Source organism: Anomaloglossus baeobatrachus, chromosome 9 (genome assembly GCF_048569485.1).
Source record: "Anomaloglossus baeobatrachus isolate aAnoBae1 chromosome 9, aAnoBae1.hap1, whole genome shotgun sequence".
Classification (NCBI taxonomy): Eukaryota; Metazoa; Chordata; class Amphibia; order Anura; family Aromobatidae; genus Anomaloglossus; species Anomaloglossus baeobatrachus.
This window is the reverse complement of record NC_134361.1, coordinates 44,744,905-44,757,029: the sequence shown is the minus strand read 5'-3', so window position 1 is coordinate 44,757,029 and position 12,125 is coordinate 44,744,905. Positions and strand designations below refer to the sequence as shown.

At 53.7% G+C, this 12,125-nt stretch overlaps 1 protein-coding gene across 1 annotated transcript in view; it reads right to left on the bottom strand.

Moving 5' to 3' along the window:
* The window catches only part of CCDC9 (coiled-coil domain containing 9), a 117,509-nt gene that overhangs the window by 57,849 nt on the left and 47,535 nt on the right, over positions 1-12,125 (bottom strand). Inside the window, exon 12 of the mRNA XM_075323669.1 lies at positions 869-1,358. Within this exon, the coding sequence (XP_075179784.1) occupies positions 869-1,358 (490 nt within the window). The remainder of the gene's footprint in view (positions 1-868; positions 1,359-12,125) is intronic.

The following is a 12,125-nucleotide window of genomic DNA, read 5'->3' as shown; positions in this document are numbered from 1 at the left end:
TTAGGCTATGTGCCCACGTGACTATGTACCCACGGATTTTGCCGCGGGAAAACCTGTGGATTTATCTGGATTTTCTAGATAAATCCGCGGGTTTACGCAAGTACAGAGACTCCCCATGTTATCCTATGGGACATGGGGAGTGCTGTGTCCATGCCGCGGAATGTGCGGCTGCGGAATGTGCGGCTGCGGAATGTGCGGCTGCGGAATGTGCGGCTGCGGAATGTGCGGCTGCGGAATGTGCGGCTGCGGAATGTGCGGCTGCGGAATGTGCGGCTGCGGAATGTGCGGCTGCGGAATGTGCGGCTGCGGAATGTGCGGCTGCGGAATGTGCGGCTGCGGAATGTGCGGCTGCGGAATGTGCGGCTGCGGAATGTGCTGCAGATTTCCAGCAGCCACACGTAACTGCATGTCCACTATGGAGACAGAGGCCGGGACTTCCGCAGGTAAGTCGCACGAATGTCCGCAGGTTTACCGCAGATATTTCGATGGAATCCCGCAGCAATGGATAGCTGCGGATTCCGGGGAGCTGCTGCGGGAAACCTGCGGACGTACCTGCGGAAATATCTGCCAGTACATTGTCCCGTGGGCACATAGCCTTACAGTTTGCACGGGTACACTGCATCCAAACACAAATCTGGAATGGTGCATGCTCTGGAAAATGTCCTCCAGCAAAGAGGCAGATGTGAGGGATTTCCAAAAACAGAACTAGCTAGCTAACGTAGCAGGCCCTATGGGGTACTCTCAGGTGAGGGTCCCTCCTGCTGAGCTTCTTCTATCCATTAATCCCTTTACTAGAGTTGACATTCTCGTACGGCCTCCCCGGAGGATATATACGGACAAAATCAACTGTTCTCTACTATTTACTGACCTGAGGATGAGGAGTTTTCTTGAAATGTTGCTTCTTCATTGAAACCCCTGGTAGTATCGGCCTGAGGAGGACTGTCCTCGCTGCTACTTCCCGGAGGAGACAGCAGCTCCATCTCCTCTCCCCAGTCCGTTACTGGACGGTGTCCTTCTGGGGAGAACGGGCTGGTGGGTTTGGACTCCACAGCTTGGTCATCAGTGTTCATTTCGGGTGGAGGCATTGTAAGCTTTGGGGTCTCCGCTCGTTTCGGTAGCCTTTGTTCCTTTGGGGTAGCTTGAAGAGCTTTAGGAGCTTCCTCTGTTTCTAAGGAATCTTCCTCCTCCTCCTCTTCTTCAATATCCTCCTCATCTCCACTGGCATCAGTCCATTCTTCGTCATCTTCTCCTTCATCATCTTCCACGTTTTCCATTCTTTCTTCGTGTTTCTTCTTATGTGTCAAGGGTAGTGATGCTTGTGATTTTGGGGTCTGTGGCTGCACTGCCTTCTTAACCTCCTGGTAAAACAACACGAAAAAGATCCATTATATAACCACACAAGCGTTTGGTACGGGCCCTTTAAACCTTAAAAAAACAGTGTTACCGATCCACTGGATAGGCAACTATAGATTGTCAAAGTCCGAGTGCTAAAACTCTAGACGGCTCCATAACCAGCCAGAAAAAGAGAATTTTGTTACCGTAAATTCTTTTTCTTATAGTTCCGTATTGGGAGACCCAGACCATGGGTGTATAGCTTCTGCCTCCGGAGGACACACAAAGTACTACACTTAAAAGTGTAGCTCCTCCCTCTGAGCTTATACACCCCCTGGTAGCCAGTCCTAGCCAGTTTAGTGCAAAAGCTGAAGGAGAATAGCCACCCACAAGTAGAACCGAGTAAGAACCGGAACAACCGGAGACTCTGTCCACGACAACAGCCGGTGATAACACACGGAACAAGAAACTGCCAACAGGCATCAGGGAGGGAACTGGGTCTCCCAATACGGAACTATAAGAAAAATAATTTACGGTAAGTAACAAAGAAGGGAATTTTGTTTACTTACCGTAAATTCCTTTTCTTCTAGCTCCTATTGGGAGACCCAGACAATTGGGTGTATAGCTTCTGCCTCCGGAGGCCACACAAAGTATTACACTTAAAAGTGTAAACCTCTCCCCTCTGCCTATACACCCCCCCGTGCATCACGGGCTCCTCAGTTTTGGTGCAAAAGCAGGAAGGAGGAAACTTATAAATTGGTCTAAGGTAAATTCAATCCGAAGGATGTTCGGAGAACTGAAACCATGAACCCAGAACAATTCAACATGAACAACATGTGTACACAAAAGAACAACAGCCCGAAGGGAACAGGGGCGGGTGCTGGGTCTCCCAATAGGAGCTAGAAGAAAAGGAATTTACGGTAAGTAAACAAAATTCCCTTCTTCTTTGTCGCTCCATTGGGAGACCCAGACAATTGGGACGTCCAAAAGCAGTCCCTGGGTGGGTAAAAGAATACCTCGGTAATAGAGCCGTAAAACGGCCCCTTCCTACAGGTGGGCAACCGCCGCCTGAAGGACTCGCCTACCTAGGCTGGCATCTGCCGAAGCGTAGGTATGCACCTGATAGTGTTTCGTGAAAGTGTGCAGACTCGACCAGGTAGCCGCCTGACACACCTGCTGAGCCGTAGCCTGGTGCCGCAGTGCCCAGGACGCACCCACGGCTCTGTAGAATGGGCTTTCAGCCCTGAAGGAACCTGAAGCCCAGAAGAACGGTAGGCTTCAAGAATTGGTTCCTTGATCCACCGAGCCAAGGTTGACTTGGAAGCCTGCGACCCTTTACGCTGGCCAGCGACAAGGACAAAGAGCGCATCCGAGCGGCGCAGGGGCGCCGTACGAGAAATGTAGAGTCTAAGTGCTCTCACAAGATCTAACAAGTGCAAATCCTTTTCACATTGGTGAACTGGATGAGGGCAAAAAGAAGGTAAGGAGATATCCTGATTGAGATGAAAAGGGGATACCACCTTAGGGATAAATTCCGGAACCGGACGCAGAACCACCTTGTCCTGGTGAAACACCAGGAAGGGGGCTTTGCATGACAATGCAGCTAGCTCAGACACTCTCCGAAGTGATGTGACTGCCACTAGGAAGACCACCTTCTGCGAAAGGCGTGAAAGAGAAATATCTCTCATTGGCTCGAAAGGTGGTTTCTGAAGAGCCGTTAGCACCCTGTTCAGATCCCAGAGTTCTAGCGGACGCTTGTAAGGAGGGACTATGTGGCAAACTCCCTGCAGGAACGTGCGGACCTGCGGAAGCCTGGCTAGACGCTTTTGAAAAAAACACAGAGAGCGCCGAGACTTGTCCCTTGAGAGAGCCGAGAGACAAACCCTTTTCCATTCCGGATTGAAGGAAGGACAGAAAAGTGGGCAAGGCAAATGGCCAGGGAGTAAAACCCTGATCAGAGCACCAGGATAAGAAGATCCCCCACGTCCTGTGGTAGATCTTGGCGGACGTTGGTTTCCTGGCCTGTCTCATAGTGGCAATGACCTCTTGAGATAACCCTGAAGACGCTAGGATCCAGGACTCAATGGCCACACAGTCAGGTTGAGGGCCGCAGAATTCAGATGGAAAAAAAGAGAATTTTGTTTACTTACCGTAAATTCTTTTTCTTATAGTTCCGACATGGGAGACCCAAACCATGGGTGTATAGCTACTGCCTCCGGAGGACACACAAAGTACTACACTCAAACGTGTAGCTCCTCCCTCCGGCTATATACACCCCCTGGATGACAATCTACCCAGTTCAGTGCAAAAGCTGAAGGAGGACATCCACCCATAAGTAGAGAAAGAGTAAAACTCGGAAAGACCAGAACTCTGTCTACTAACAACAGCCGGTGAAACACACGGAACAAAAAACTGCCAACAGGCAACAGGGAGGGTGCTGGGTCTCCCATGTCGGAACTATAAGAAAAAGAATTTATGGTAAGTAAACAAAATTCTCTTTTTCTTTATCGTTCCTTTATGGGAGACCCAAACCATGGGACGTTCCAAAGCAGTCCATGGGCGGGAAATAAACCAACTGAGAAGTAGGCAAAACCTAACTTCACAAATGGGCGACAGCCGCCTGAAGAATGCATCTGCCCAAGCTCGCATCTGCCAAAGCATGAGCATGCACCTGGTAGTGCTTCGAAAAAGTGTGCAGACTGGACCATGTGGCAGCCTGACAAACCTGCTGAGCCGTAGCCTGGTGCCTGAAAGCCCAGGAGGCACCGACAGCTCTGGTCGAGTGCGCCTTAATCCCCGGCGGGGGAGGCACTTGAGAACACTGGTAGGCATCGGAGATAGCCGACCTGATCCAACGAGCTAGAGTCGGTTTAGAAGCAGCGAGACCCCTGCGCTGACCAGTGGTTAGCACAAAAAGAGATGTGCACCGCCTAAAAACAGCGGTGCGTGACACAGATTCGGAGCGCCCGCACCAAATCTAAGGAGTGCAACGCCTTCTCAAAGCGATGCACCGGGGCCGGACAAAGAGAAGGCAATGAAATGTCCTGGTTAAGGTGGAAAGGAGACACCACCTTAGGGAGAAAGTCCGGAGTCGGACGAAGAACCACCTTGTCTTGGTGAAACACCAAAAAGGGGGATTCTGAAGAGAGCGCAGCCAAATCCGAAACTCTCCTGAGAGAAGTTATGGCTACTAGAAAAACAACTTTCTGTGAAAGTCTAGACAAGGGAACTTCCCTGAGAGGCTCAAAGGGGGGTTTCTGTAAGGCCGTGAGGACCAGATTAAGGTCCCAGGGATCCAAGGGCCGCCGGTAAGGAGGAATGATGTGAGATGCGCCCTGCATGAAGGTGCGCACCTGAGCCAGTCGGGCGATACGCCGCTGGAACAATACCGACAGAGCCGACACCTGTCCCTTAAGGGAATTGAGGGACAGTCCTAGCTGTAGACCGGACTGTAGAAAAGACAGGATGGTCGGCAAGGAGAACGGCCAAGGGGCATGGCCGGACGAACGACACCAGGACAGGAAAATTTTCCAAGTCCTGTGGTAAATCTTGGCCGAGGAAGACTTCCGAGCCTGAGTCATGGTGGAGATGACCTCAGAGGGAATGCCTGAAGCCGTCAGGATCCAGGACTCAAGAGCCACGCCGTCAATCTGAGAGCCGCAGAATTCTGGCGGAAGAACGGACCTTGAGAGAGAAGGTCTGGGCGGTCCGGGAGACGCCACGGCACCTCTACGGACAGACGGAGCAGGTCTGGGTACCACGCTCGCCTGGGCCAGTCCGGAGCAATGAGCATGACTCGACGGCCCTCCATTCTGATCTTGCGCAGAACCCTGGGCAAGAGCGCTAGAGGGGGAAACACATAGGCCAGACGGAACTGAGACCAATCTTGAACCAGTGCGTCTGCTGCGAAGGCTTGAGGATCGTGGGAGCGAGCCACGTAAACCGGAACCTTGTTGTTGTGCCGGGATGCCATTAGATCTACCTCTGGAGTGCCCCACTTGCGGCAGAGTGATTTGAACACTGACGGATGCAGGGCCCACTCGCCGCCGTCTACGGTTTGACGGCTGAGATAATCGGCCTCCCAGTTTTCTACGCCTGGGATGTGGACTGCAGATATGGTGGACTTCGAGTCCTCCGTCCACTGGAGGATTCGTTGAACCTCCAGCATCGCCAGACGGCTGTGAGTCCCGCCCTGGTGATTGATGTAGGCAACCGCTGTCGCGTTGTCTGACTGGACTCGGATGTGCTTGCCCACCAACAGGTGGTGAAAGGCTAGGAGAGCTAGAAACACAGCTCTGATCTCCAGCACATTGATTGAGAGGGCTGATTCGGACGAAGTCCAAGTGCCCTGTGCTCGGTGATGGAGAAATACTGCTCCCCAACCGGAGAGACTGGCATCCGTGGTGAGGATTACCCAGGACGGAGTCAGGAAGGAGCGTCCCTGTGACAGAGAGGGGCCGAAGCCACCACTGAAGAGAGCTCCTGGTTTGTGGCGACAGAGCCACCAGCCTGTGCAAGGAAGAGATCCGCTTGTCCCAACAGCGGAGGATGTCCAGCTGCAGGGGACGCAGATGGAACTGGGCAAAGGGAACCGCTTCCATTGACGCCACCATCTGACCCAGCACCCGCATGAGGTGTCTGATGGAATGACGGCGGTGCCTCAGCAGAGAGCGTACCGCCAGACGAAGAGACTGCTGTTTGACTAAGGGCAGCTTCACAAGTGCCGGCAGAGTCTCGAATTGCATCCCTAGGTACTCGAGTTTCTGGGTTGGAATCAGAGTGGACTTGGGCAAATTGACAAGCCACCCGAACTGGACTAGAATGGCGAGAGTGAGCGAGACACTCCGCTGGCAGTCTGCACTGGATGAGGCCTTGACTAGAAGGTCGTCCAGGTAAGGAATCACTGCCAACCCCTGGAGGTGCAGGACCGCAACCACTGCTGCCATGACCTTGGTGAATACTCGAGGGGCCGTGGCTAGGCCGAAGGGGAGAGCCACGAATTGGAAATGTTCCTCTCCGATTGCAAAGCGTAGCCAACGCTGGTGCGAAACCGCAATAGGAACATGCAGATAGGCATCTCTGATGTCGATGGATGCCAGAAAATCTCCTTGGGTCATTGAGGCAATGACCGATCTCAGAGATTCCATGCGAAAGTGCCGCACCTGAACGTGCTTGTTGAGAAGCCTGAGATCCAGGATGGGCCGGAAGGAACCGTCCTTTTTGGGGACTAGAAAGAGGTTTGAGTAGAAACCGCTGAACCGTTCCCGGGCGGGAACCGGAACAATTACACCGTTGGCCTGCAGGGATGCCACGGCCTGAGAGAAGGCGGCGGCTTTGGAGCAGGGGGGGGTGGACAGAAAAAATCTGTTTGGCGGGCTGGAAGAAAATTCTATCCTGTAGCCGTGGGAGATGATATCCCGCACCCACTGATCGGAGACGTGTTGAAACCACACGTCGCCAAAGTGGGAGAGCCTGCCACCGACCAAGGACGTTGCTGGCGTAGCCAGATAGTCAAGAGGAGGCTGCCTTAGTGGCAGCGGCTCCTCCGGCCTTTTGAGGACGCGGCTTTGCGCGCCAGTTGGGTTTACGATCCTTGGCTGCGGTAGTGGACGAGGTCGAGGGCTTAGAGGCTGACCAGTTAGAGGAACGAAAGGAACGAAAATTCGATTGGTTCCTGCTCTGGACCGGTTTCCTGGCCTTAGTTTGCGGCAAGGAAGTACTCTTTCCGCCAGTAGCTTCCTTAATTATGTCATCCAGCTGTTCTCCAAACAGCCGGGACCCAGCAAAAGGGAGACTCGCAAGGTACTTCTTAGAGGAAGCGTCTGCTTTCCACTCTCGAAGCCACAAGATCCTGCGGATCGCAAGGGAGTTAGCGGAGGCCACCGCCGTGCGGTGAGAAGCCTCCAGGATGGCAGACATGGCGTAGGATGCAAAAGCCGAAGCTTGAGAAGTTAAGGCATCCATCTCAGGAATAGAGTCCCTGGTGAGTGAATGCATCTCCGCCAGAGAGGCAGAGACTGCCTTAAGAGCCCATACTGCCGCAAAAGACGGGGAGAACGAGGCTCCTGCCGCCTCATATACAGACTTGGCCAGAAGGTCAACCTGGCGGTCAGTGGGATTTTTAAGAGAAGTGCCATCAGCCACAGCTACGACTGTGCGGGCTGAGATTCTGGACACCGGAGGGTCTACCTTTGGGGACTGGGCCCATTCCTTAACCACCTCTGGTGGAAAAGGAAAACGGTCATCTGAACTACGCTTCAGAAAGCGTTTGTCAGGACAGGCCCTGGGCTTGTTAACAGTGGTCTAAAAGCTGGAGTGGTTAAAAAACATACTTTTAGCTTTCTTAGGTGAGGTAAACTGGTGAATCTCTACCAGAGAGGTTTGTTCCTCTGACTCTGGTGGGTTGAGGTTCAGAACGGAGTTAATGGACGCAATCAAGTCACTAACATCCGCATCACCCTCAGACAAATCAATGGGGTACATAGAAGTAGCGTCTGAGGCCACAGTAAACGAATCCCCCTCGCCCTGCACGTCGGCACGTGAATCAGAGCCGTGGGACGAGGGAGGAGAAGGGTCCCTACGTCTCCGTTTAGGGGGACTGGGACCTAGAACATGCTCTGAGGGCTCCGCAGAGCTCTGAGCAGCAGAGACACTCTGAGGGGGGGGCTGATGCATAGACAGCAGTGTCCGGGACAGCTGCCCCATGGAGTCGGCAAAAGACTGGGAAATAGCTTGTGAAAAAGATGCTACCCAAGCCGGGGGTTCAGCTACCAGGGCCGGAGCAGCCGAGGGGACCCCTGAGGAGGCTCTAGGCTGAGACACAACCATATTAGCACAGGCATCACAATGTGGGAATGTGCTCGGCTCTGGCAGAATGCGCTTACATGCAGTGCAAAAAGCATACATGTTTGCAGCCATGCTCCGGGTGACAGACATGCTGCTGATGGGGGGACTCTGCAGCAATAAAAACACTCCTGTAGAATGCCTGAAAGTGTATATAAAAAGCCCACAACCAGAGGTTGTGGCTTACCACACCACTCTCTGTGTGCCCTCCGGATTCCACAGCTCCAAGTCCCAGTGAAGCGACAGCTTTCCCAAAACAGCAACAGCTGCAGCTCCCAGCGCCGTCCAGTGTAAGAACGCTGAGAAAATGGCGCTGGGAGGAGGAGGGGGGGGCGTGTATAAGCCCAGGAGCGGGAAAAACGGAGGGCAGAGAGATACAGGACGAGGTACAGGGGAGGGCACATCTCTCCAGAGAGGAGAGTCCTCCCCTCTGCTGGCCGGGCGGTGGGCGGCGCCGTATGCAAAACATGCAGGGAGCCGAAAACGAAACTAGGCCCAAACTGAAGCCGGGGCCTAGATTTCAAAACGCGGCCGAGCAGCAGGCACCTTCGGCGCGGTTCTCAGAGGAAACTCCCAGAACCGGCCGCAATTTACAGTAAAGTTACAACACATACTGTCCCCCAAATAAAAGCACCCGGGACCCCTGAAAAACGTCTCAATACTTAGCTCTTGAGACGCAGGGCCATGTCCCTGGAGAGGGGGGTAAACGCTCCTTCCAGCAGGGACCAGACAGGGCTGCGGATGGAGCCGGCCTCCTGCAAGCAGAGAGGACCGTGATGGCTCCCACTTCAAACAGAGCCTCGACAGAGGATGCGAAGGAGCTCGGCATGTGAAGGCTCCAGCCTTATGAAAGTCAACCTTAACAGCACCCCGCAGAGTGGGGCGTGAAGGGACATGCCGGGAGTCCAGACTGGACCCGCTTTTCTTCCAAATCTTTAAAAATAAAAATGAAAAATATCAGAGAATGCAAGTGTGTGTGACCTCCTGAAACACAAAGCAATGAACTGGGTAGATTGTCATCCAGGGGGTGTATATAGCCGGAGGGAGGAGCTACACGTTTGAGTGTAGTACTTTGTGTGTCCTCCGGAGGCAGTAGCTATACACCCATGGTTTGGGTCTCCCATAAGGAACGATAAAGAAATGGCCCTTGAGACAGTAAGTCTGGACGGTCTGGTAGTGCCCACGGTTGACCCACCGTGAGATGCCACAGATCCGGGTACCACGACCTCCTCGGCCAGTCTGGGGCGATGAGGATGGCGCGGCGGCAGTCGGACCTGATCTTGCGTAATACTCTGGGCAGTAGTGCCAGAGGAGGAAATACATAAGGCAGCCGAAACTGCGACCAATCCTGAACTAATGCGTCTGCCGCCAGAGCTCTGTGATCTTGAGACCGTGCCATGAATGCCGGGACCTTGTTGTTGTGCCGGGACGCCATTAGGTCGACGTCCGGCTTCCACCAGCGGCAACAGATCTCTTGAAACACGTCCGGGTGAAGAGACCATTCCCCTGCGTCCATGCCCTGGCGACTGAGAAAGTCTGCTTCCCAGTTTTCTACGCCCGGGATGTGAACTGCGGAGATGGTGGAGGCTGTGGCTTCCACCCACAGCAGAATCCGCCGAACTTCCTGGAAGGCTTGCCGACTGCGTGTGCCGCCTTGGTGGTTGATGTATGCCACCGCCGTGGCGTTGTCCGACTGAATTCGGATCTGCCTGCCTTCCAGCCACGGCTGGAACGTCTTTAGGGCTAGATACACTGCCCTTATCTCCAGAACATTGATCTGAAGGGAGGACTCTGGCTGAGTCCAGGTACCCTGAGCCCTGTGGTGGAGGAAGACCGCTCCCCACCCTGACAGACTCGCGTCCGTCGTGACCACAGCCCAGGATGGGGGTAGGAATGATTTCCCCTTCGACAAAGAAGTGGGAAGAAGCCACCACTGAAGGGAGGCCTTGGCTGCCCGAGAAAGGGAGACGTTCCTGTCGAGGGACGTCGACTTCCTGTCCCATTTGCGGAGAATGTCCCATTGAAGTGGACGCAGATGAAACTGCGCAAATGGAACTGCCTCCATTGCTGCCACCATCTTCCCTAGGAAGTGCATGAGGCGCCTCAAGGGGTGCGACTGAGCTCGAAGGAGAGATTGCACCCCTGTCCGTAGTGAACGCTGTTTGTCCAGCGGAAGTTTCACTATCGCTGAGAGAGTATGAAACTCCATCCCGAGATATGTCAGCGATTGGGTCGGTGTCAATTTTGACTTTGGGAAATTGATGATCCACCCGAATCTCTGGAGAGTCTCCAGAGCAATGTTCAGGCTGTGTTGGCATGCCACCCGAGAGGGGGCCTTGACAAGGAGATCGTCTAAGTAAGGGATCACCGAGTGTCCCTGAGAGTGTAGGACTGCTACCACTGTTGCCATGACCTTGGTGAAGACCCGTGGGGCTGTCGCCAGGCCGAAAGGCAGCGCCACGAACTGAAGGTGTTCGTCCCCGATGGCGAAACGCAGGAAGCGCTGATGCTCTGGTGCAATCGGTACGTGGAGATAAGCATCTTTGATGTCGATTGATGCTAGGAAGTCTCCTTGGGACATCGAGGCGATGACGGAGCGGAGAGATTCCATCCGGAACCGCCTGGTTTTCACGTGTTTGTTGAGCAGTTTGAGGTCCAGAACGGGACGGAAAGATCCGTCCTTTTTTGGCACCACAAACAAGTTGGAGTAAAAACCGTGACCCCATTGCTGAACGGGAACAGGGATCACCACTCCTTCTGCCTTCAGAGTGCTCACTGCCTGAAGAAGAGCATCGGCTCGCTCGGGGGGCGGAGATGTTCTGAAGAAACGAGTCGGAGGACGAGAGCGGAACTCTATCCTGTAACCGTGAGACAGAATGTCTCTAACCCATCGGTCTTGGACATGTGGCAACCAAGCGTCGCAAAAGCGGGAGAGCCTGCCACCGACCGAGGATGCGGTTTGGGGAGGCCGAAAGTCATGAGGAGGCCGCTTTGGGAGCGGTTCCTCCGGCGGTCTTTTTAGGACGTGACTTAGACCGCCATGAATCAGATTTCCTCTGACCCTTCTGTGGCCTGTTGGACGAGGAGAATTGAGACCTGGCTGAGGGCCGAAAGGACCGAAACCTCGATTGTACCGTCCGTTGTTGAGGTCTGTTTGGTTTGGACTGGGGTAAGGACGAGTCCTTTCCCTTGGATTGTTTAATGATTTCATCCAATTGCTCGCCAAACAGGCGGTCGCCAGAAAATGGCAAACCGGTTAAGAACTTTTTGGAAGCAGAGTCTGCCTTCCATTCACGTAGCCACATGGCCCTGCGGACTGCCACCGAATTGGCGGATGCTACCGCCGTACGGCTCGCAGAGTCCAGGACAGCATTCATGGCGTAGGACGCAAACGCCGACGCCTGAGAGGTTAAGGACACAACCTGCGGAGTAGAGGCACGTGTGACTGCATTAATCTCAGACTGACAAGCTGAGATAGCTTGGAGTGCCCATACGGCTGCGAATGCCGGAGCAAAGGACGCGCCGATAGCTTCATAGATGGATTTCATCAGGAGCTCTATCTGCCTGTCAGTGGCATCCTTGAGTGATGCACCGTCTGCCACTGCAACTATGGATCTAGCCGCCAGTCTAGAGATTGGAGGATCCACCTTGGGACACTGAGCCCAACCCTTGACTACGTCAGGGGGGAAGGGATAACGTGTGTCATTAAGGCGCTTAGTAAAGCGCTTATCTGGAAAAGCTCGGTGTTTCTGGACTGTATCTCTGAAGTCGGAGTGATCAAGAAACGCACTCCGTGTACGCTTGGGAAACCTAAAATGGAATTTCTCCTGCTGAGAAGCTGACTCCTCAATCTGAGGAGTTGGAGGAGAAAGATCCAACACCTGATTGATGGACGCTATAAGGTCATTCACTATGGCGTCCCCTTCAGGTGTATCAAGGTTGAGAGCGGC